The sequence below is a fragment of the Petaurus breviceps genome, unplaced genomic scaffold, assembly GCF_028583685.1.
Source record: "Petaurus breviceps papuanus isolate PSGF00001 unplaced genomic scaffold, PetGlider_PUasm1.0 164, whole genome shotgun sequence".
NCBI classification, from domain to species: domain Eukaryota; kingdom Metazoa; phylum Chordata; class Mammalia; order Diprotodontia; family Petauridae; genus Petaurus; species Petaurus breviceps.
In genome coordinates, this window is record NW_027185735.1 from 12,770,577 (window position 1) to 12,797,007 (window position 26,431).

Genomic DNA, 26,431 nt, shown 5'->3' on the forward strand with positions numbered 1-26,431 from the left:
ATCACCATGAAAAAGTTTAGTATATAAAGTTCTATTCCCAATCGAGTACCCAAGAATATATATGTATCAAGTAATGGATCTGTAGTGGAACCTAGAACTTCTTCCTTTGTTTCACACTGATTCCTTCAGTAGGAAGAGATTTCAGAGGTCAGTGGTTACCAGATTTTATGTAGCAATAACAGTGCCCCCTCTTTTTTTTAAGCAATTGGGGTTAAGTAACTTGCTCAAGGTTACAAGGCCAGGTGTTTCTGGGTGGGTGCTAAGTGTCTGAGCCCAGATTCGATCCCCAGGTCATCCCGACACTGGGGCCGGTGCTCTTACTCACTGTGCTACCTGGCCGCCCCTAACAGTGCCCTTTTAACAACAACAAAAAATGCATATATATATATATATGTATATATATACACATACATATATATATATTGTTACCTCTCCTACTTTTCATAAAACAATTTATGCAAATAATTTTCTTAGCTAACATTTTATGCAAATAAAATGACAAATTTATTACAATTTTATACAACATAATCTTAATTACATAATAAAATAACATTCAATTACTGTTGATAAAATCCCTTATAATTTTCACAGTCATACTTAAAAAACAATGACCTTAATGTGATTGTGATGGATGGCGTAAGTTTTTGGTGCAAGTTTAAGGACAGTGGTGATAACTGCTACTCATAATTTTTTTTCAACCATTCATCAAGAAAGATATTTTGTCTTTATAACGTCTATAGCAGAAACCTCGTTTCACAAAAATAAGGTGCTACAAGGTAGTAAAATTTGCATTGCTTTATCTGATGAACCAGAAAATTGCTTATTCATGTATAGCCAAAAGATATAATTCCAAAATTTCAAGCCTGAGTGACTAGGAGATAATAAGAAAAAAAGGAACTTGGGAGAATGGCTAAGTTTTTGGTAAACAGTGATTAATTTAGCTGAAGCTTTAAATGCAGAATTGCAGATTTGGTTTGGAAACTTGGGAAACAAATACATATTTGTCATCAACATAGAATTGATAGAGGTTAAGAAAAGATGTGATCATTAAGGGACACTAGAGAGGGTCTTAGGGGAACCACCTGGGGAAGGTGATACAGGAGAGACAAAGAAAGGAGGCAGAGAAAGAAGAGAAATAGGAAGAATGTTCACCATTGCTGCAATAAAATGCGTAGTGCTTTTTCTTCTTAAAACTATATCTGTCAACATTCTAAAAAATGGGGTAGTTAGATGGCATAGTGGATAGAGTGCCAAACTCATCTTCCGGAGTTCAAATACGGCCTCAGATTGCATGCTCCTGGGCAAATCATTTAACCCTGTAGGCCTTAGGTCCTCATCTATAAAATGAGCTGGAGAAGGAAATGGCAAACCACTCCAGTACCTTTGCCAAGAAAACTTTAGTCGCTAAGACTGAGGCACAACTGAAACACCTGAACAACAACAAAAATTATAAAGAAAAAATCAGTAGCAAATATTGAAAATATTATAAATTACCTTAAGGATCAAGGAAAAGGGGTGGAGAGGAAGAATAAGTCTAGAGGTAGTACTCATAATGATTATACAATATTGAAAAAATCATGAACTTGATTTCAAATGTTTATCATTGAATGGGAACTGACAAGTACATGCTTTCTGCTGGAAGGAAATGGATTGAAGTTGGGGGGAGTGAAAGATATTGTGTAATAAAGACAAGGAAAAGAGAATATATAATTTATCCTCCAGACATATGTATTCCTTTCCCTTCAAGATGGATTATAGGTAATATTAAAGGCATAATTTTAAAGGTATAATCAAACAGTGTCCTGGCAGATGAACAACTTTTGACAAGTTTGCCAAAATACATCAATTGTTTGTTCCTGTGTGTGTTGGACTATGCTGGCTGGTGAAAAAAAAATGCTGAAAATGCCCAGTTCTGGACTAGCTTGAATTTACTCTTTCCTTATCAATTAACTATCCTGCTTACCACAGCAACTGTTCCAAAGGTCTCCTCTCCTCAAGCCTCTTCCCACCCTCTCAGCTTAGAACCTTGACTCATAACAACAGCAATAAAAAACTGAGGCCATTCACCAAGAATCTACTCCTGTCCTTCGCCTCGTCTCACATTACTGACACCATCACATTTCCTTTTGTCACTCCTTTTTATTATTAACAAATTAATTCTTCTCGTGTCAACAGAAACCCCTCTATGTGCAAACTTGATCCCATCCCATCCTGTCTTCTCAGATTGCCTCCTCTATCATTTCCACTTTCTTTTTTTCCAGTCTTAAATCTCTATCTAGTGGTTGCTTCCCTGCTTCCTATAAACATTCTCATATCCCTTCCCCTTCCCCCAACTTAAAAACCATCACTTGATCCTGCCATAAACATCCCATGTCTTTCCTGAGTGCCTTTACACAAGCTATGACCCATGTCTGCAGTGTACTCTCTCCACATGACCACATCTTATAATTCCCAGCTCTTTTCAAAATTCAGCTCAAATGTCACTTTCCACATGGGACCTTTTCTGACCATTCTTACCCCCCAAACTGCATATTATTTTTTATACACACATATATTTCATATTTACAGTTATGTGAACATAAGGTTTCCCTACAGAATTCAAACTCTTTGACAGCAGGAATCACTTTGTGTTTGCCTTTATCCCTATTGCCTAGCACAGGGACTGACACAGAGAAGGTGTTTAATAAATGTTGATGTCAAAATTAGTTTGCCAACTGTATTTGTTTCACTTTAATATACTGTTTTGGAATTTTTATTTACATACCCTATTCTAGTCTTAAGCAAAGGAGTTGTATTCCTTTGACCTTAGCCATTACCAAAATCAATATTCTAATATCTAATATATTGTATGTACATAGGAACTGCTGGTGATACACTTCAGATTTTTAATGGAAAATTTCAAGAAGCATAAGCTGTGGTTCAATAGTATCCAGTGAGGTTATAAGTCAACTCTGGGGGTGGCTAGATGGCTAGGGGTGGCTAAGTATTGCAGTGAGTAGAGCACTGGCCCTGGAATCAGGAGGACCTGAGTTCAAATCCAGCCTCAGACACTTAACACAAAAACTAGCTGTGTGACCTTGGGCAAGTCACTTAACCCCAATCGTCCTGCATTCCCCTCTCCAGAAAACAAAAAAATAAAATAAAATGAACTGAAAAATCAATACCAGTCGAATAGTTCTTTTAGATTGTTTAATTTGCAAATATAGTTGCTATTTATCTGCCCTGCTTCAGCATATAAGCAGTTTTGTTACTATCCTATCATCTGTATTCTCTCCATTTCCAGAGCCATGGAATTATTTTACAGGAAGAACTGCTTTAATGCTTGCTGCCTTGTGAGGGTATTGTTGGTTAACTTGTTCAAGTTATAACATTTATTGTAGGTCAGAGTTCTTTGCCATAGGCAGAATGGTGCAAGGAAAGAATATTGGATTTAGTCAAATGTTTGGGTTCCAATCCTAGCTCTGCTTCTATGACCTTGGGCAAGTCTTTTAACCTCTAGAGACCTCAGTTTCCTCATCTATAAAATAAAGGGATTAGACTTAATAGGCTTCTAGCTCTAAATTTATGATTTTATGAGCCTGTGTTCTTGGTAGACTTTTATCATCTTTAGGACTTTCCTCTTTTTTCCAGTCATGGATCACATCACACCAGTTGCCTAGGAGATATTTTCAAATTGTCCCAAAGGCATGTTAAATGCAACATGTTCAAAACTGAATTTACTATCTTTCCCACAAAATCCTCCACAAATCTTAATTTGAATGAAAGGAAAAGCTGTTTATTAAGCACTTACTGTATACTAGGCACTGTTAAGAGCTGAGAATTCAAATAAAAAAAAAGACAGTCCCTACTTTCAAAGAATTTATAGTGTAATAGGGGAAGATAACACATATTGTTAATATATATAGCCCAGGGGTAGTCCTTTGGTAGGAAGACATGGTGGAACCATGAAGTGTGGGGAGAGGGGGATTGTTACATCTTTTCAAAAAAATGGCAGTTTTTGGTTTAATTAATGTTCTCATAACTAATGAAAAATACAGAATGGGAAGATGGAAACAGTTAACAGGGGGAAAATGTTTGTATAACATTTCTCTGACAAAGATTTTGAATCTGTGATATACAGAAAATTGATAAAAACAAGATTTACTCCGTAGTAAATAAGTAGTCTAAGGATATGAACAAGTAGTTCTCAAAGGAAGAAACACAAGTTTTGATAAACCAATGGGAAAAAAATGTTCCAAATGCACTAATTAGAGAAATGCAAATTAAGACAACCTTGAGGTTCTACTTCATTCCCATGGGACTGACAAAGATGAGAAAAAGGAAAATAGTTGTTGGAATAGAGGAAGGACAAGCACACTGAAGTTGACAGTTCTAAAAAAGGAACTTTGAACTATACACAGAAAGTCATTAAGCTGTGACTGACTCAGTGATAGCCCTACTAAATGGATACCTTTGTGATGGGGCAGTCCTCAGAGTATGTATATTTAGTTAAGCTTGCTTCTAGAGGTTTGTGATGATATGGAATGGAAATGTCTGGCTCTCTACTTCAGAATAAGCACAAATATTTTAGGACTGTATCCAGCACACGAACTGTATGGTGAAGAATTCACATTGGAACTGAATGTGTTGCAATTCATTGTGAACTGAATACAAAAAGACTCCCACAGGAACAATTTAATACCTCTCATTCCTGGTGATGAGTGAGGCAAAAACTGCCATAAGACTTCAGGTAGAGAAAGGGGATAGCGCCACCACCAGCAACATAGCCTACTTATCCCATCCAAGCTGTCATGAAGACACAAACATATCATTCTTTTATTGCTTGGTTCCTACTGTTTCTATTCTTTCCTATCTTCGGTGGAGAAGGAACTTTGTGAGCTTCAAAAAGTTGGGAGCACTCCAAAGGTCCAAGAACTATCCACACCAGAGTTTCTGGGAAGCTAAGTCTGGTGAGAAGGCAACCTGGTAGATTCAGCCCAGCAGTGGATTAAAGGCAACCAAGAAGGAATGATATCTACTGGTCACGTCACATTCAGAAGTGAACTTGGTGGAAAATCAAATGCTTTATAGCAACTGATTTAGTTTTAAGCCCACTCTCCCCATGGAACAAATCATGTAGGACACAGTATGCCTCCAGATACTGAGGAAAATGTTTATATGACTGTTCTTATGTCTTATACATCTCTTTGGTAAACATTCTTTTGAAAAATTTACTGATGTTAATTGGTTAAATGATACTCCGGCACTAATTACTGAGGCAATTGATGACATAAGGAAGATGCTAACTCTTAATTGATGATTGGTATTGGGAAGAAATACACTTAAATGGAGGTTCAAGTCAACAGTAGTAGAAAAGAAACCCATAATCCCTCAAGGGTATCCTCTAGAACTCTGAGAGGGAGATGTAGCCTTGCTCAGTCACCCAACTTGCCTCATTTTCTCCTAGGAGCTGATATAAGATACCCTGGAGCTTACAAATGCAACATGTGGGCCCTCACCTGGGATAAATATTGAGCCCTTTGCATTTGCTGGGACCCACCAGGGAGAGTCTCTACTAAGGACTTTAGTTATTAAGTTCCCTAGTTTGGGGATCCAGCAGAAAAACTTGGATTTTTTTTTCTCATTTTAGGCTATAATTTTACTATTATGAGCTATTCCAGTATGTTTCCTTAAAAGCCAAACCAATTTTTTTGTGATAACTTTTTTTTCTAATGTACTCATATATATTCATTATACACTCATATTTGTTTTGCTGTACCCAGTACAAGTAATGTAGCTGATATGGAAAAGATGAATACTTCCTTAAAATGCTGATGCCTAGCTGCTTAATGTTCCTATTTTTCTTGAGTTTAAATAGAACTAGACTACTTGCCTTACTGTGAGATCATTTTGCACCCACCTTCAAGTTCAAATGATAACATTTGCCTGATGACCTAGAAATCCTGAGTAATAAAACATGTGTTTAATCCCATTTTGGGAGTTTCACACCTCTTAAAGCATTTTGCTTTCCTTTTAAGTTAACTTTCTTGTTTCAGTGAGAAGTGCAGACCAGAATTTTGGTGTCCTGTTTAGAAAGGAACACTAAGAGATTTTGTCTGAAATTTCAGTTGGATTCCTTCTGTAAATCTGGGTTTCCTTAAGTTGTTGCAGGGATGTAGGAGAATGTTACAGAACTAAACCTACTCTATGAGTCTAGGTGAGTGTGCAGTGGGGCAGAGGGGGAAGTCCTTAGTGGAAGAGAAAGGGTAGGGAGCTCTAATACCTCTCTACCCTCTTGAGTCCCAGAGCTAGTTTTCAAGCTTCAAGCCCAATCAGTTTAATTTCTCACCTAAGGGTGAAGGGATTGACTGCTAGCCAACTCCAAGTCCTAAAATCCCTTCTAACAGAGCTCTATAATTTCCCAGGAGTACTCTCTAGAACCCCGAGTAAAAGACGTAGAAAGGCTTGTTCTGTTCGAACTTGCCGAACTTGTCAGTCAAAGTGGGTTTGGATAAAGATCTGTCAGAGTTTATAAAGGAATACTGAAGTGTATGTAGAAAATATGCTCAAAGGGATCTGTGATCTTGTGGACTTGGAAGTTCCCTCCAATGATAGAGACTGCAATACATCCATGCCTGCTCATCTTGTGTGAATCTTGTCTAGTCTTCCTATAAATTCACCAAGGCGAGATGACCCAATATGCTGGGGGCCTTCATTATTTTCTTCTGACATCAAGGCAATACCGATGGAACAATCTGGCTATTTCCAACATCATCTTTCAACATTGCTGTGTGACCAGCCCATCTTCTCTTCCTGTTATACAAGTCTATGATAATGTCTTTTATTCCTGTTCTTTGGAATTCCTCCCTGATTATATGCTGCAACGTGATCACACCTACCATGAGCTTTTCCACTGTCCTCTATGTGGAATTCATTTTTAATTCTTTAGAGATCATTTTATTCTATATCTCACTGTCATAAAGCATTATCTGTAGCATCTGGTACACAAAATATTAAGTACAAGGTAATTTTGAGGGGAGGAAGTAGCAGTAGCAGAAAGGGTATCATGTCTCCTTATATAGGAGATGATGCATGGGCTAAACGTTGAAGGAAATTTGGAATTTTAAGAGGCAGAGGTGAGGAGGAAAGGGATTCTAGGCATGGGTGAAAGCAGAAACAAGAAATGGAATATCACATGTGAGGAGTAGCAAGAAAGTCAGTTTAACAGAGCCATGGACTATGTGAAGAGAAGTAATATATAAGGCTAGAAAAGTACAATGGCACCAGGTTATAAAAGGCTTTGAATGCAAAATAGAGGAGCTTGTATTTAATCCTAGTAGTAATAGGAGCAACTGGAATTTATTGAGAAGGTAAGTGACATGACCAGATCTAAGCTTTAGGAAAATCAGTTTAGCAGCTCTGTGGTGGATGGATAGGAAAGGGAAGGGACATCTGAGAGGGAGAGACAATAGACCAGGTGAGAGGTGATGAGGATGTGAACAAAGGTGGTAGCTGTGCAGATGGAAAAAAAGTGAATGGAAGAGATGTTATAGGAGTAAAATCAACAAGGTTTGGCCATTGATTGTATATGTGAAGTGAGGAAGAATATGGAGTTGAACACAAATCTAAGACTATGAACCTAGGTAAGAAAAAGAATGTTAGTGCCCTCAACAAAAAAATAGGGAAGTTCAGAAGAAGCATGGGTTTTTGGGAGAAATGTAGTAAGTATGATTTTGGGCATTTTGAGTTTGAGATGCCTGTGGACATCCCAGTTCAAAATGGTCAAAAGGCAGTTGGTGATGTGGGCCTGAAGTTCAGGAAAAGTGGCCATGGATGGAGATCTATCTGTCTAATCAATCTATCTTATCTTATCTATCTTATCTATCTTCTCTCTCTGTCTCTCTCTCTCTCTGTCTCTCTCTCTCTCTCTCTCTCTCTCTCTACCTACCTACCTACCTACCTACCTACCTACCTACCTGTCATCTGAATACACATAACAATTGAAACCATGATAGCCAATTAGGTCATCAAGAAAGAGCAGGTATGTAGAGAAAAAATGCACCATATGGTCTTGGTGTCCACTAATAATTAGGGGATAACCTGTATGATAATCTAGCCAAGGGGACTGAGAAAAGCTTAAGGAACCAAGAGAGAGCAATATCAGGAAAACCCACAGAGAAGTATTCAGGAGAAACAATAATGCTGTCAAGAAGGATGAGAACTGAGAAAAGACTATTAGATTTGTCAATTAAATAAACATTGAGAGAGTAGTTTCCATTGAGTGATAAGTTCAGAAGACAGATTACTAGGGGTTAAGAAGTGAAAGAAAGGACTTGGAGGAAGAAAGTAAAGACAGCTTTTGTAGGAGTTTGTGGGGAAAAATAGAATAACATAATAGCTTGAGGGGATGGTAGGGTCAGGTAAGGATTTTCTCAAGCTAGACTTGGTGCATTTGTAGGCATCAAGGAATAAGACAGAAGATAGAGAGTTGGAAGATTAAAGAGAGGGAATTAATGTAGACTAAGGCTGCATTAGCCTTTTTGGAGGCTCTATTACACAAGATCCATATTGAGTTTCACAGTGACCAACCTTGATTCATACCAATGAAACTTAGCAGTTTATCTCCTTAAGGACCAAAGTGTTAATTAACTGTAGTCTAGTGATAATACTTACCTTCTTCCCTTCATCTGCCTTTGATGTTTCATCCAATATGATAGAAATTTCAGAACCAAAAGGGAGATATCTTTGGATAGGTAGAATAAAAAAGATAGTTGGTTTTCTGTTCTGAAAGTATGCTTACTTTTAAAAATCACTTTTTAGTGATAGAATTCTGGAGTCATCTGGTATATTTCAGAAAGGGCCCACTTACCCTTTACTGTTCACAAAACAAATAGATGTCCAGTCTTGGATGAAATGGATAACTATATTGAATTACCTGGTTGTTATGGTAATATAATTTTGAATTTGAAGATCCTTTTTGTGTTGGCAAAAGTAGCAGGTACTTAACACTTAGTAACTGATCAAGACTCTGATTGGGGAAACAGAAGGTATGAACTCCTGCCCCTTGTTACTTATGTAACAGGAAGTTGGCTGAAGGAAGTGAAGTAGGTAATACTGTGTATATAAGATAAGCCCCAGAGAAGCACAGTCAGAATTTCCTTGAGACCAAGATCTGGTGGCAGAACAGCTACAGAAGAATGGAGAACTGAGGCCTGAAAACTTGTGGTGGTGGAGCTTCTTCTGAACAGGATCCCAGGAGCCCAGAGCCCAGAGCCAGGAGGCCAGGAGTCAGGAGCCAGGAGCCAGAAGCCCAGGTGACTGAAGTATGACTAGGATGCTGAGACTTTGTTTGTTTGTGGCTTGGTTGAGCCTTGAATTCCTTGGAGCAGAAATGGTGAAGAAGTTGACATGGACCAGACCCTGTCAACGCCAGTGTGGAGCAGGACCTGTCCAGAGAGCTGGTCAAGGAACTGGGAGCTGTCTGCCATTGAACCCAGGTAGAATCGGGGACCATGGAAGGGGACCCAGGGAATCTGAGAACAGGCCCCAAGTCAAGATGAAGAAAAGACCTCTCCTTGGGTACTGAGTAATTATGGAATTATAGTTTACTAGTGACCTAAGGGGGGGGGGGAGGATTTTGTGTATGATACTTAGCAAGACTTTACTGAATAAGTGACTGATTATACTTTGAGTACTTTGACTATTGCTACTGATAAGTGACTGAGTTAATCAAGACTTTGCCCCAATAGTGGAAGATTTTGAGACTACTGATTAGTGACTAATTGAGTTAATGAAGACTTTGTCCCAAGAGTGGAAGACTTTGACTGTGTACTTTGATACTACTGATAAGTGACTGATTGAATTAACTTAAGAGTAACTATTTTGTGACTGATTGAATTAACTGAAGAGTGACTATTTTACTTTGAGACTACGTTGTGAATATTATATTGTGATTTTCTGTGATAAGTTGTAATATGGTGAATGCTGTATTTGGAATTATGCTGCACCTTGATTTTCCATGGATATTTTGCTTTTGTTATGGAATAAATAGAGTGATCACGCTACTGAGTAATCAGAATCTTGAAAAAGCTGTTCACAGTAGCAGTTCTTCTGGAAAGTTTCTGTGCATGGCATTACACTGGTAGAAATGAAAAGGATTATTACTAAATTAAATTACTTGAGAGAAAAATAGAAAACTTTTCTATTTTCTCCTCACAAAGTACAGACATATGAGTCATTAACATTCAGTAAGCTAATTAAATGTAATTCAGGAAGTAGGTATCTTCCTTGGGCTTACAAGATTCAGCTAAAGGGACATTTTATGAGACTACAGTACATCAATCATATAAGCCTTAGCAGTTGCTGATAGTCAAAAGCAACTGAAATCTTAGCTATTAACAAATTCCCAGCAATGAGGCAGTTTACAACCCATTCATGCCTATTTGTCCAAGGCGATCTTTGTCCCTGTTCTCCCATGAATTCACTACAGAGAATCTCATGCTTCATTCTAGAAGCCTTTCTCATATTCCTGATGTTGCCAGGATACCAGTGGAGAAATCTAGCTGTCCACCAATATTGTACTGTTGATCGCCCTCAACATGTCCAGGACTGGCTCATCTTGTTCAGGGACACATCTTCCTGACATCTGTCACTCCTGTTCTTAGAAGCTCTTTTTGGTCCTAAGTTACAGCCTGATTACACTCCTCTCTACTGTCCTCTAGGTGATGCTGATTTTCAATTTTCTGGAGACTGTCTAGAACGTTAGTGTTAAAAAATAATGGGCTTTTGCTTCTAGGAGAAGGTGTAAATTTCCTGAGAAGACTCTAGCCCTCCTTTAGATCTGGGTTCAACATATTGCTTACTTGTATTTGTTTGTGAATAAGTGAATAAAAAAGCATGAATTACGTACTTACAGTGTATAAAGTGCTAAAGGATGGGGATATAAATATAAAAGCAAAGATAGTTTTTGCCCTCAAGAAGCTTATCTTCTAAAGAGGGAAACAAACAACAATACAGAAGAAAGTGGTGGCTAGGGACTTTTTGGTTACAGAAATAGCCATAGGGGAATAATTTGATACACTCCATTCAGAACAATGGAGGAGTTGGTTTGGTCCTGGTTTATGATTTTAGAACTGGAGGAAAAGGTGGTGAGTAGCTAAGGAAAGGGTATATTCTGTAGTAAAGTAAGGGTCAAAGTGGTTTTTAAAAAAATGGTTAGAAAGGAGGGAAGGAAGTGAAACACGGTTGGGACCTTACTGAAATGAATGTTCCGGGAGGGGCAGAAACCAATCTGGCAAAGGAAAGTTTGGGACAGATGTTCCTTCAGGGCATGGTGTCCAGTGTAGGCTGCTGGGTACTTAATGAGGCCACTTCGGAATAGGTGACCCTAGAGGAGAGACTTTGTCAGAGATAGATGGACAGATAGATAGATGATAGACAGACAGATATAGATAGGAAGAAAGACATAAAGAACTATACTGATATTCTAGACTCTCTATTTAACTACTTGTCAGAAAATGAACAACAGCTACCTAATCTAGGTTTTTTTTTCCCCTCTATGAATTTGGTACTGGTAACAGTTTGAGAAAAAAATCCTTCTAGAATTAATAGGAATTTTCAATTTGTAGGAAGGAGAGTTGGGGGGAGGGATCAGCTATAAACTTCAAACAAATTTCCAGGATGTTCTCTTGGGGCTTCTAACCAGTAGAGCTTCTCATTTTTTAGGGGTTTCCTGGAAAGTACTTAAAACTCTGAGGTTTAAAAAAATTCTTGTCAATATTCTGTCTGCTAATAGGCAATGTTAAGATCAAGTTTATAGTTAAATGTTATTAATGCTAACTGAAGGCCATGTGTAGAGTCCTAATTTAGGCTACTTCACTTGTTTAAATGTTTGAATGAAGAAGCAGTAAATGATATCAAGTCTTGGTACTTGTGCCATAAGCTCTGAAATGATTGTTTTAAGGCCTGCTAATGACATCTGTAGCCTGTTGAACTGAAAGAGCTTTCCCCCAAATACTGGAAATGTATTTTAACACCATCCTCCAAAGCTATTATATCCTTAAGAATGGCTACATAAAATAAGAAAAATATAACTCATACATATTCTGTATCATCAACAAACAATATAACAAAAATTTTACAACTAACATAACATTATTTCAAGAGTGTATGCATTTCTCCTGAGTGTGCTATGTAATAAAAATGAAGCCTACAGTGCCACACTGTGGTCCAAAGCCAAACTGTGCCTCTAGAAGAACAACTGTCATGTAGCCAAAAGTCCAAAATTCCACATAAGATCTTTTAGACTTTGGAGAATAATTGCCACAGTTAAGATTTCTTGTTCTTTTGCTTTAACATAGGAAGGATGGCAGCATTCTTAAAGTTTCATAACACTTTCTCTGTGTCAATGATTTTTTTATTAATATTTTTGCATTTGAAAAAATATCTTACCTCTCTCCCACCTCCCCTCAACTTGAAAAAGAAATCTTTGTAATAAATATGCAGTTAAGCAAAACAAATTGTATTGGCCTTATACAAAATATGTCTCAATCTATAATCTGAGTCCAAAATTCCTCTGTCAAGAAGTGTACCAATGAAGTATATTTAATTGCCAAACTGATGGTCTCTTCTCAGTCCTCATCCTTTTTTTGACTATCCTCTCTCTGAGTTTTCATGATATGGTTACCATACTACCAGACCACTTCTCAATCGCCTTCGTCGGTTCATCATCCATGTTATGAACCTAAATGTAGTTATTCCCCACAGCTCTATCTTCTGTCCTAGGACCTCTTCCCTGCTCCCTCTATACTCACAGGAACCTCATTAATTCCCATGGATTTAACTATTATCTTTACATAGATAACTATGGAATACAGATATATAAGCATGTGAATGTATATGTATAAGTGAATATTTGTGCGCATATATATGTACACACACACACACACACACACACATATATATATATACACACATATAAATATACATATGTGTGCATCCATCCCTAGTCTTTTCCTAAGATTCAGTCCCACATGATCTATTGAACATTTCAAACTGGACGTTCTAGAGATATCTCAAACTCAACATGTCCAAAACTGAACTCATTATTTTTTTCCCTAAAACCTTACCTCTTGGGGCGGCCAGGTAGCACAGCAAGTAAGAGCACCGGCCCCAGTGTCAGGATGACCTGGGGATCAAATCCAGGCTCAGATACTTAGCACCACACCCAGAAATAACTGGCCATGTAACCTTGAGCAAGTTACTTAACCCCGATTGCTTAAAAAAAAAAAAAACCTGACCTCTTCTAAACTACTAAATACAACATCTTTTCAAGTTCCCAGGTTCATAATCTTAGCATTATCCTAAATGCTTCCCCTCTCTTACTTATGTATTAGTTAACATATCTTGCCATTTCTACTCCATAATGTCTTTTGAATCCAACCCTCACCACCCCATCTTTCAACTATTCCCTCTCACTTAGATTATTGTAACAACCTCCTAATGGTCTCCCTACTTCAAGTGTTTCACCACGTCATTCCATGTTACACACTGCTGTCAAGATACTTTTCATTAAGCCAGATGTAACTCCCCTACTCAACCAACTCCAGGGCTTTCTCTGACCTTCAGGACAGAGGTTCTTAATCTTTTCCCAGACTTCTCTGGAAGCCCAGTGAACCCCTTCTTAGAATAATGTTTTTAATAATAAAATACATAGACTTCCAAAGAAAATCAATTCCATTTAAATAGTTATCAAAATATTTTAAAAAATAAGTTCATCAACCTTAGGTAAAAACATGTCCAACTTATCATTGCTCTAGAATTAAATGTAAATTCCTCTTTTTAGCCTTTAAAGTTCTTTAAACTTTGTCCTCAACTTATCTTTCCAGCTTCACTGGACATTCCTCCCCCTCGAACACTCTGTGATCCAGCCATACTAGCCTTCTCTCTTTTCTTCCCACATGACATTCCATTTTCCACCTCTGTGGGAGATTTGTATTGGCCATTCCTGGAATGCACTGCCTCCTCTCCTCTGCCACTTCTCTTCCTTTAAGATGCAACTCAAGTACCATCACCTTCATAAAGACTTTCTTGATTCTCTCATGTGCTAATGCGTCTCCTCCCAAACTTCTTTGTATTTAACAATTTTGTTTTTATTTGCTTTATATTTATGTTATTGTAATTTCTATCATTTAGATGGCAACTGATTGCATCAAGCCCTAGAATACTAGAGAACTTCTTCAATGAGATCTACAGTCCTCGAAAAGGGATTTGTTTTTCCAATATACATTGGAAAAATTTAATGAATACCTGTGGTCCAGAATGAGAGGCAGTAGATGGGTCCATCATCACATATAACTTGCACAAAAGAACAATGAACTAATTGAATGGGAGGAAATAAGAAGACTTGATTGCATTTGGTAAACTATCTGGTACTTTCAACAATCCCAAACTGCTGCTCCCTGACACATACACATAGTTTTTCAAACAAATCTTAATTCTATACTAGATAACTGCAGATCATAGAACACCATGATTTCCAAAGTACCCACATGATTAAGAACATGGATTCACTGAAGTGCTGAAGTATGCTATCAGGTTAATGCTAGAGCTCTTTCTTCAAGCCTTTGGCAAAAAAAATTCACACAAAGTGCATGAAGGCAATGAATGAAATGAATGAAAATGAAATGAGACTGAAAAGGTAGGTAAATAAATGTCAGATTGCAGAAGGCTTTAAATGCTAAAGAGTCTTCTATATTCTATATCTTATATTCTATAGGCAATGTAAAACCTATGAGAGTTTCTGAATGAGTGACCTTATCAGATATGTGTCTTAGGAAAATTATTTTGACAGCTGTGAAAATGGACTGAAGAGGTAAAAGAATATACGCAGAGAGACTAATTAAGAGACTCTTATAGTATACTAGTGAAAAGTGATGAGGCTCTGAGTAGGGTGGTGGCTGTGGGAATGGAGAGAAAGGGACCAAAGAAATGTCCTGGAAGTAGAATCTACAAGATTTTGCAACTAATGGGAAGAAAGAATCAAGGATAACAAGATTACAAACTTGGGAGGATAGAGGTACTTGCAGGACAAGCAAGCTGAAGGGAGAAGATACTTAGTTCTGTTTTGGATATACTGATTGAGATACCTATAATGTAGTAAGACACCAAGGAGAGGTCAAACAGGCAGCTGATGATGCAAGATTGTAGTTCAGCAAAGAGACTAGAGTTGGTTATGTATTGGGAATCCTCTACACAGAGATGAAAATGAATCCATGGAGGCAGATGAAATCACCAAGGGAAAGAATATGAAGAGAGTTCTTGGAGGATACCCACACTGAACAGAAAGAAGATGGATGATGATAAAGCAAAGAAAACTAAAAAAAGAGCAGTCAAATAGGCAAAAGGAGAACCAAGAGAAGCAGAAGCTTCTTTGCTTCGCAGAAGCAAAGGTAGGTATGTCCAAGAAGTAAGGATAGTTAACAATATCAAAAATAATAGAAAGGTCAAGGAAGATAAGGACTAAGAAAGACAGCATGGACTTGCAGTCAGAATACCTGGATTTAAAAACTGTCACTTTTTTTCTGTGTCCTTAGGAAACTCGCTTAGCCTGCCTAGGCCTCAATTTCCTGATCTATGTGAATGGACTGAACAGGATAATTTCTCCAATGTCCCTCCCAGTTCTAAATCTATATTCCTGAGTTCTCTGATCCCTTCTAGCTCTAAATCCTATTGAGATGGAGAAAGGACAATCAGACTAATTACATTCTAACAGCAGCACAATAAATACATAAAAAATTTTACTTCATTGGTGTGGGAACTTGTTCATCTATGTAGATCTTAGTTGTTCTATAAGTCGGTAGACTAGAGGTGCCTGAGGCTCAAAAGGTCAAGTGGCTTGCCTATGTCTGCATAGCTAATAAGTGTCAATGGCAGGAATAAATTCAGTCTTACTGACTCCATGTCTAGCCCTTTAATTACTATGCCACACTTCTTCAGTTAATTAAAGACCAAGAACTTAAACATGAATTAAGATTTAAGAATCATATATAATGTATGAAAGAGTATAAAAGAAGATGTTAATGGCTAAGGGAAAGGGATTAGAGACATGGGAACCTGTGAGAAATAAACACTAACTTGTGATTGAGGCTGAAGCAGGATTAGTGATCACTAAACCAAAAGGATTCTTGACTTGTTTCATCTCCTTTTTGGATACTCTTGTGTTGAATTCTATCTCTTCTGAATTTCTCAGGATTACTGGAACCTCCAAACCAAACCTAAAGAGAAACAAGGAAAATTAAAGTAAAAACAGTTCAAATTCTAAAAAGAGCCATTTATGCTACATTTTCAAAGTATTTTAGGATCACTTTTATTAAGCAGTGCTTTTAACACTGCAGAAAAGCAGCAATTTGTATAGTTACACTGTGTACTCAAGTGTTTAAATGGATCTGTCCTTTAATCAATGTGGGCATTCATTCCAACAATTCACACATGCTTACCCGTTCTGTGTTATTCTTATCCATGTCGTCCTCTGAGTTTACCACAAGGAGTCCACTTAACTTTCTAGGATCTCTCCTCTAGTTCTTCTGATATCCCAAGGATACCAAGAAAACTTAAAGGTTGTTCATCAGTTATCCCTCATTTTTGCCATGTGACCACCTCTTCTTTTTTTCAATCTCATACTTCTTTGATGAAATCCTTTACATAGCATTTCATTTGTAATTCCTTGTTTTTCATATGTCTCAGCTTGTTTGTACTCAACATACAACTTTACATTGCCCTCAGCTCCAATTCTTTGGAGAATGTAGCATCCCATGACTCACAGACCAGATAACTTGAAAGTACATTAGTACTTTTTTTTTTTTAAAGCAATCGGGGTTAAATAACTTGCTCAAGGTTACACGGCCAGTTATTTCTGGGTGTGGTGCTGAGTATCTGAGACCAGATTTGATCCCCAGGTCATCCCGACACTGGAGCTGGTACTCTTACTTGCTGGGCCACCTGGCCACCCCTAAGCAATTGGGGTTAAGTAACTTGCTCAAGGTTGCACGGCCAGGTGTTTCTGGGTGGGTGCTAAGTGTCTGAGCCCGGGATTCGATTCCCCAGGTCATCCCGACACTGGAGCCGTGCTCTTACTCGCTGTGCTACCTGGCCGCCCCAGTACTTTTTAAAATGGCCCTTTTGGTTTAGGGAGAAGCTTGAGAGACATTAAAAGAACATAAAGGCAACCCACCCCACAATTCTACTTAGATTCAACTGTAGGCCTAACTCACTGTCCATTTGCAGTGTTCATTCAAAATAAACATACTGTTAGACAAACATTGTATATTGCTCATTTAAGTACTTATGTTCTGGACAAGAGGCATTCATCACCTTGGTATTTTTCATGTGTGGATAATTAAATCAAAAATCAAACTGATTATGATCTAATTCAAAAAGTTTTGCAAGGTTTTTGGGTTTGATGCAATTAGGTCAATGCCAACCACAAACAAAAGCTTTATGAGGATTTTGCCATCCATAGGAATTCCTTTTTTACTTGGAACCTAAATTGTACTGCTTCCATGAGAGTGGTGAGCAAACACATATCTCCCTAGATATTAATGATCAGAGGATAGAAAAAGGTTATCTCTGTTTAATCTTTTGCACAATTTTCACATACATGAGGGATATTTTGCTTTACCAAGTCAGATGTTTTTCATAGTCAAAAACCAATTCAGTGGTAGAGTATATTCCCTGTGGCTGTCAGTTAATGATGTGATGGTATAGATATGTGCTAGTATGGAACACTGCTTGCAAAAACTTGTCTTTTTTACTTTCCAATGTCCTCATGTCAAGGATGCCCTCACTGTATATGCAAATTATCCTTGTAAAATTATATATATATATGGAACTGTATGTATATAAAATTTTAAGTTATGTTTTCTCAATAGCTTTCAGATAGCCTTGAAAATCAAAGCTCCCATGCCCTCAAATCTGTGTCACCCTATGCATAAACTTCTTCTATGCATACTTGGTGTAATCTACCTACTTTTACCCCCTTTGTTTTCTTGTCTACCATATCTACTTCTTCTAAAAGCACATACAGAATTGAAATGTTAAAGTCCAAATGTAATAGTTCCATTGTACCTGCAAAGACTTCGCTCTAAAAACTGCTACAGATCTTTTCTATCTTTCATCTGTGTTCCTTCCAGTTTCATACTTAGATGCCATCAATGCCTTTTCTTAATTGGGTCTCTCACCAAGTTTTCTTCAAAGCCAGCTGTCTCCTCCACTGTTTCATGCTATTATATGAGGCAGCTAAGGTTGATTCAAGATTGTAGCTGCCTTATTCTTAATTCTCCAGATCAGAGGGACCAGAAACTTAAATTACAAAGACCTGAATCAAGAAAATATTGATTGACCTTGGTTACAAGAAATGTAACTACTAATGACTACCAATCTATATGCCAACTTTCCTCTCTCTCTACAGAAAGAGGTTGTGATGAAGGAACAAGAAAGCCTTTTACAAATGTTATAAGACATCTTTATAGCCACAGAATTGATTGAAATATGTATAGAACACAAGTTCTTACTGTCTTTATTTGTTGACTAAATGTTTTGCTTGGTTGACCAAAATGTCTTCCTAAAGGTTCTCTTCTCACAAATGACTAAATATGACTTGGTCATACTTTTCAGTATTAAAAAGGTCTAAAATTTTCCCCATATTTTTAGTATCTTCTCTTTCATATCCTTATTTATAAAGACCTTAATGTTTAGAATTATGTTACCATCTACATAAATTTCCTCTAAACACAGTCAAATCTGCTTGCTTTTTCCCATCTTTGTTCTCTTTATTGCCATTTTTACTTTCCTATAAGCACATCTAAGACTGTGATATTAGGATCCAAGTATAGTGATCCCATGAACTTTGATGGAGAAAAACAGTTTTGTTATAATGATTTTTGCAAATCTTTTTCTTTCTTTTTTGTTTTTTCCTGTTTTTTAGTGTTCCATTTTTATCTTTAAATGCCTCGGATAACTTTACTTGCTCAGGACAGATATAAAAGGACAATCTAATATGTAAAGATGCAACTTGCATATGGCATGGAAAGATAAAAACCTAGGATCTGGCCAACTTCTGCAGAGTAAGAGGGTGTGTCAGCACTGCCAACAGCTTAGGTGGGGGTGGGGAGGAAAAATAGGTAAGATCCAGAGGCTGGGCCCTCTTTCCTTCCCTCACTTATCTTCAAGAGAGGGATTGTTACAGAATGACCACATCAAGTATCTGTAGTCTAGAGTTCTAAAGGTGGTATGATTCAGAATAAAAACTGTTTTCCCTGATTGCTGGGGAGAGAGGAGGTAGGATATCTTAGCTTATATCCACCAGCTTAGTCCCTTTCTACCTAATGCTGGTTACACAAAAGACTATCATAAATGCCTAGTTTTTTTTTTCTTTAACCTTTAAAAACACAACAAATAGAAATCAGAAAAGTTATACCAAAGAATACACAACAGTAAATTAGCTCTTCAGTTGTGTACAAGATAAATCTCAGCTCACATCAGAATGATCTCCCCAAGGAGTCTACTCTCTAAGGTTTCTGGTTCTCATGGTCAAGTGACATGATAGGGGCCAGCTTTCCCTATGTGTCCATGGCTCTAGGGCTACAGTCTACCATTCAAAAATAAATCTACCTTGTCTCTCTCCTGACTTATCTAAAAGTCCTTTGTGAAAGTGTCCTTCAAACAAAACTGAGGTCCATTTATACAATGTTGCCACTAAAAATTCTCTTAGTCAATCAGAAGTTACAGCCCCTTAAATGTATGCAGGATAGGTCGAGTTATCCCTCAAGAGAACAGCTCCAAGCTTGGGCAGAACCAGTTTCCTTTTAGGAAATATTTTCCTCCATTGCTCCTCTCTGTTTTATGAGACAATATAGTTCATAACTACAACTCATCCTTCTTCATAAGACTTTTATGAATGTGTTTATATTCTAATCTAATGTTATCTTTGGCAATCTAGTGTTATTTTAGCAAGTCAGATATTTGCTAAGGATCTTTTTTTGGTATTCCCCTTGTAGCAATTAATTTACATTGATTACTTTGATATAAATTGTTATAATTAGTATCAATGTTATTTCTGCTGTCAATTTCTCAATTTGATTATCAATTACTTTTAAAAAAAGAGTTCAGGACTGTAGTTGTTCAATTGTGTCCAAGTCTTATCACGACCTCATGGACCATAGCACACTATGCCCTTCTATCCTCCACTATCTCTCAACCAAGTTCACATCTGTTGTTTTCATGACATTATTCATCTCATCCTCTGCTTCCCCTTTTCCTTTTACTTTCAAACTTTCCCAGGATTTTGGGGTCTTTTGTCATGAGTCTAGTCTGCTCATTATGTGGCCCAAGTTATTTAAGCTTCAGGTCAGGATGAAGTATTGTATTCTATATTTTTTCTTATCAGGGCAGTTAAGTGAAGCAGTTAAGTGGTGCAGTAGAGAGTGCTGGACTCAGGAAGATTGAGGTAAATTTAGCCTTAGACACCTAAAAATTGTATGAACCTAGGCAATCCGCTTTATTTCTGTCTGCCTCAAGTTTCCTCAAGTTCCTCCCAAGGATGCTGTGAGAATGAAAATGAGATATTTACAAAGCACTTTGCAAACCTAAAAGTCCTATAGAAATGTTAGTTATTGATATTACTCATTATTCATCATAATATTACATATTATTAGTGCATATGTGTGTGTTTTATACTAATTCTGATCTTAGTTCAGAGGAATCTTTGGTCTAGTTGTATATAAACTCCCACATAAAATACTAACAAATAGAACTTGTTTTTATATTTATTTTGTTATTTGGTGCTCACCAAGTCCAGCCCCTATCAAATTTTTTTCAAAAAATGTGTTTACTGTATAAAGCACTTTTGATGACCTCAAGTTTTTCTCTACAACAAAGGTTCATCCTTTGAAAATGAGTCTTTCAGTGATGTTGCACAGTTCCAGGGCACAGAATATCACGATTTCTAAAAACAAAGTCAAGGTTCACCCAAAAGGCAATGGAAAGGTATATACTATGTGACTGAGTTGGCCTTTAATACATTACCAATCAAGAAATGCACAAAATATCATCCCAACCCAACTTTCTCAATACTGTCCCACCTTTTTAAGCAGTCTTAATTCACTTGAGGATGACTCCTCCTGGGCCTTGCTCCCCTGGCTTGGTGAGTTCCTGGCCAGGATGGCTATTTCTTCGAGGATTCCTTAGCCATACTCCATTTATTCTCCACCTCCCTACCAACTCAGTTGCAGCACGAGTGCCCTGGTTTCTACCTCCTCCTTACTTTTTAGCTTAACTTTATGTTTTATTTCTCTTTTGTTATTGTTCAGTCATCTCTGATGCTTTGTGACCTCATGGACCACAGCATGCCAAAACTGTCCATGAGGTTTTCTTGGTAAAGATACTGAAGTGGTTTGCCATTTCCTTCTACAGTGGATTAAGGTAAAAAGAGGTCAAATGACTAGCCCAGGGTCACACAGCTAGTCAGTCACTAAGACCAGATTTGAATTCAGGTTTTCTTGACTCTAGGCCCAGCATTCTATCCACTGGGTCATCTAGCTGCCTTGTTTTCCCTCATTAGAATACAAATTCCTTAAGAGTAGGAACAGTTGTGTTTTCTTTTATTTATATCCCCCAGCACTTAACACAGTGCCTGAATGCCTGGCACATAGTAACCACTTAATAAATACTTTATCTATTTATGTACAAAAAAAAAGTGTGTTGGTCAAGGTCTGGAGTGAGGGTTAGCCCAAAGGGCTCTTTAATCCAATAACACTGCTAGGTCTATATCCCAAAGATATCCAAAAAAAAAAAAAAAAAGGAAAAGTACCTATTTTCACGAAAATATTTATAGCAGCTCTTTTTGTGGTGGCTAAGAATTGGAAATCAAAGGGATACCCATCAATTGGGGAATGGATAAAGAAGCTGTAATACATGGTTGTAATGGAATATTATTGTACTATAAGAAATGACAAGCAGGATGATTTCAGAAAAACCTGGAAAGTCTTACATAAATTGATGCATAGTGAACAGAACCAAGTACACTGTAACAGCAATATTGTTCAATGAAGAACTGTGAATCACTTAGCTATTCTCAGAAATACAATGATATAAGACACTCTCAGAGGACTAATGATATACTATCCACCTTCAGAGAAAGAATTGATATTGATTGAATATAGACTGAAGTATGCTATTTTTCACTTTTTTTCTTTTATTTAAATCTTCTGGTACAAAATGACTAATATGGAAGTATTTTACATGACTGCACACGTATAACCTATATCTGATTGCTTACTATCTCAGGAAGGGGGGAAGGGAGGGATAGAATTTGGAACTCAAAATATTAAATGAAAATATTAAAAATTTTTTTTAAGTAACTGCTCCCCCCACCAAGAGATATATAACTAGTTTAAATAAAAGTGAGGGATAACCAAAGGACAATTTGGATTCAAAGGATCCTTTGGAGGAAACTCAATATCTAGAGAACTACAGAAAGTCATTAGAACACTGGAACAATTTTCAGTATTTTTGAGAAGACATGGATAAGAGCTGCCCAATTCATAAGCACATGGCTAGATTGTACTCTGCATCACTGAAGGAAATAAGTTTTTTTTTTTCCCCAATTGATAAATGATCTAAGTATAAGAACAAGTAATTCCCAGAAGAAGAAAAAAAAACATATAATAAGCAATAAGAAAACAATGCTTCAAATCACTACTAAATAGAGAAATGCAATTAAAGCACTTCTGAGGGTCTACCTCACATCCATAAGATTTGCAAAGGTGACAAAAATGGAAAATGACAAATGTTGGAGGGCCTGTGGGAAAATAGGCATAGTGATGTATTGTTGGTGGACCCGCAAATGAGTACCACCACTCTAGAAAGCAATTTGAAATCATACACAAAAAGCTACTAAACAATGTAGGCCCTGTGATTCATAACAGTTATGCTACTTGTTGGCTTGTACTTAAAAGATATGAAAAAAAGAAGAAAAAGTACTATATGTACAAAAATATTCATAGTACTTCTTTTTTTTTGTGATGTCAAAACCCCCCATAAACTTGAGAATGACTGAACAAATTGTGGTATAATGTGATGGAATATTACTGTACTATGAGAAATAAGTTAATTTAAATAAATTCAAGAAATAAAATGAATTCAAAACTCAAATATGGAAACAACTGTATGAACTGACCAAGAGTAAAGGAAGCAGAACCAGAAGAACAATTTTGAAGAATTTTATAAATTTATGGAGAATGACATGGGTAGGACTTAGGAAAATAATTTATATAATAACAATACAAATACAATAATAATGATGATGACAGCTAGCCTCCATAAGATACTTTATGGTTTTCAAACACTTAACAAATATTATCTAATTTTGTCCTCACAACTATCTTGGGAAATTGGTGTTTTTACAAATGAGGAAATTGAGACTTTTACAGGGTCATACAGCTAGTAAATTTCTAAGTCTGAATTTGAACTCAGGTCTTCCTGACTCTAAGTTCAGTTTTATATCCATGGTGCCAACCTAGCTGTATTTCAAAACAACTTTGAAAGTTATAACAACTACAATCATTACAATGACCATCTATGATTTCAGAGGACCAAAGAAGAAACAGACTATCTACTTCCTTGTGACAGATTCAAGATTCAGAGTGAAACATATTTTTTTGAACATGGCCAAAGAGGGAATTTGTTTTGTTTGATTATGTATATTTGTTTTCTTTTTTTTTTCTTTTACCTTTTTTCCCCCAATGAAGTCAATGTAGGAGGGAGAGAAAATAGATAAAAAGTCAATTAGGAATTAACATCACCCTGCTACACACACACTTGTCAAAGTAAGACAATTAAAAAAAGGCTCAACTGGAATTTAACAAAACAATTATGTCATCTTATTTATAAAAAAAGATAGTATTTTCCAATCAAAGGATAGTATCTAATATTAAATAATAAAATGCCAAGTTTTAGTCATTGATTTCCTGTGAACTTCAAATAACTAAAGTCATAAAAAGAGATACTGGGGAATCACTAAACAAGCTGTGGTATATAAATAAAATAGAGAATTAGTAAGTAGTAAGAAATAATGAGTATGATATTATGCAAAGAGAGATTACTATGAATTCCTGCAAAGTGAAGCAAGCAAAATCAGGGAAATAATATGCACAGTGACAACAATGTAAATGTTTAAAAGATAAAAAAAAAATCAATCAAAACTGAATGCTATAAAATTATGACCAAAGTTTGCTCTTCAAACAAAGATATGGGAAAGCACACCCCCAACAGATTTATAGAGATGGGATTCTAAGAGTGTAGAGCATTGTATATAAGATCAATTTGTTTTAATATGTTGGTTAGTTTTACTAAGCTTTTGGATTTTTTCCTGTTTTACTCTTTCACAGAAAGCATCATTCTCTGTGAAGGGGAAGGGAGAGGGATATATCAGGAAATGTAGGTGACAGAAAAACAAAAGATCTAAAAGAATTTCTTAACATCCATTAAAAAATTCCAGCTGGATATGTATTAAGTACTACACTGAAAATAAAATAAATGTTGAATATCATCTTTCTTATCAATAAAACTTCCTCACATCTTATATCACTCCATACTATATTTGTTATTTTTGTCATTAGTATTACCATTTTACCCTTGTAAGCCTGAATTAAGGCTTGAAAGTTTAATCATTGTAGCTCCTTTCTACACACACACACACACACACACACACACACAAGTCTCCCTCTCATCAATTATCACAGAAGCATTTAGCATTCATACCTTCCTTTCTAGTCCTCCCGAGAAGCAAGCAGTGTGGTTTAGAGAAAAGAACATTGGATGTAGGGTGAAGATTTGAGTTCTAAAAGTTGTTGCTCCTCTATCATTTATTAGCTATATGACATTAACAAAGTCATTTCAACTCTCTCAGATTCAGCTTCTTATCTGGAAAAAGTTGTACAATACTACAATACTTATGATTATGGTGATAAAAAGCAATTTATAAACCTTAAGGCTCTATATAAATGTCTGGTACTGTTATTATTAATATACTATCATAGTGGAGGCCCTTATGACCTCAAGCCTAGAGCATCACAACTGCCTCCCAAAAGATCTTCCTATGAAAGCATACAAAGTGTTTTGTTAAAAAATATTGAGAAATAATATTATTACTGTTCCAGTCTTCATATGACTGGTGATATTATATCAAGTTATTGTCAGACATGGAAAAAAGTATTAAGGCCCTCAGTTCATAGGCTCATTATCACAGTGGGTTAATCTGAATGATCTGGCGGACTGCAATTGTCTAGTAAAGCAAAGTTAGCTTAAAAAGAATTAGATAGAAAATTTTAGAAGAGACCATTAAGGTGTAGGTTCTTAAGTAAGAAAACAAATTGAAAAATAGTTTGCATAACAAAAAGAGAAGCTGTGTCTGTACAAGTGGAAGTTTCCCCTTTGATCACTGAATAGCAAAGTTATGCAAAGAATTTGAGAAAATTTGCAAAATAGGACCCATGTATAAAAAAGAAGTTTGGGGGGTGGAGCCAAGATGGCAGAGTAGAAACAGGACTTCTGCTCGACTCCTGCTTCCACCTCCTCCAATACATGTAAAAAATGACTCTAAACAAACTTTAGAGCTACAGAACCCACAAAGTGACAGAGAGAAACTAACCTTCCACTGAAGACAGCCCAGCAGGCTGGCAGGGAAGGGGCCATCGCAGCACTCTGGGAGCAGAGCCCAGGCCCACACGAGCCCAAGGTTTTAGCCTCAGGGCACCCTGATCAGCTGTGGCTAGAGGGACTTCGGGAGAGTAGATCACCAGCAGCTGTGGTGGCTTCCAGAATTATCAACTCACAAACGCCAAAGACAGAGTGAGAGGTCAGTGGACTTTGGGAACAGGGAGTCCAGGAGTGCGGTCTGGCCTCTGCCCCCAGAGGGAGAAGCGGCTGAGGCACAGTGGCCACAGCTGTGTGGCTACTTCAGAGCTCCTAGCCTGCAGTTTGTAGGGGGACCAAACGACCATTCTGAGGGGTAATCGCTCTTGCTTTAACCTGCTTGGATCTGGATCACTGTCTAGGGTAGAGGTCCTGGGGTGTGTGACCAGTGAGCATGTGGAGGCTTCAGAGAGGGCAGCCAACTAATAGCTCTGGAAGCTGATAAAACCTCAGGGACTTGGGACAAAGCTCCCCTCTCTGAAAGCAGAGTTCTACTGTGGCAAAAAACTCAAAAGTCAAGTAATTGACTGGCAGCATGAGCAAGAAAAGGAAGCAAAGCAAGCTCAGCAACCTGACTATAGACTCCTACTTTGGGGACAAAAAGGATCAAAGCATGAAACAGGAGGATGACACCAAAGTCAGAACACCTGCACCAAAAGCTTCCAATAAAAATATGAACTGGTTACAGGCCATAGAGGAGCTT

The 26,431-nt window shown here is 37.1% G+C and overlaps 1 protein-coding gene across 4 annotated transcripts in view; it reads right to left on the reverse strand.

Moving 5' to 3' along the window:
- The window catches only part of CGRRF1 (cell growth regulator with ring finger domain 1), a 57,219-nt gene that overhangs the window by 16,276 nt on the left and 14,512 nt on the right, over nt 1-26,431 (reverse strand). For all 4 annotated transcript variants that reach the window (XR_011167236.1, XM_069082341.1, XM_069082342.1 and 1 more), the window contains one exon: nt 16,114-16,253. Coding sequence is in view for 3 of the 4 variants with exons in the window: in XM_069082341.1 (XP_068938442.1) it covers nt 16,114-16,253 (140 nt within the window). In the remaining variant the exon portion in view is untranslated. The remainder of the gene's footprint in view (nt 1-16,113; nt 16,254-26,431) is intronic.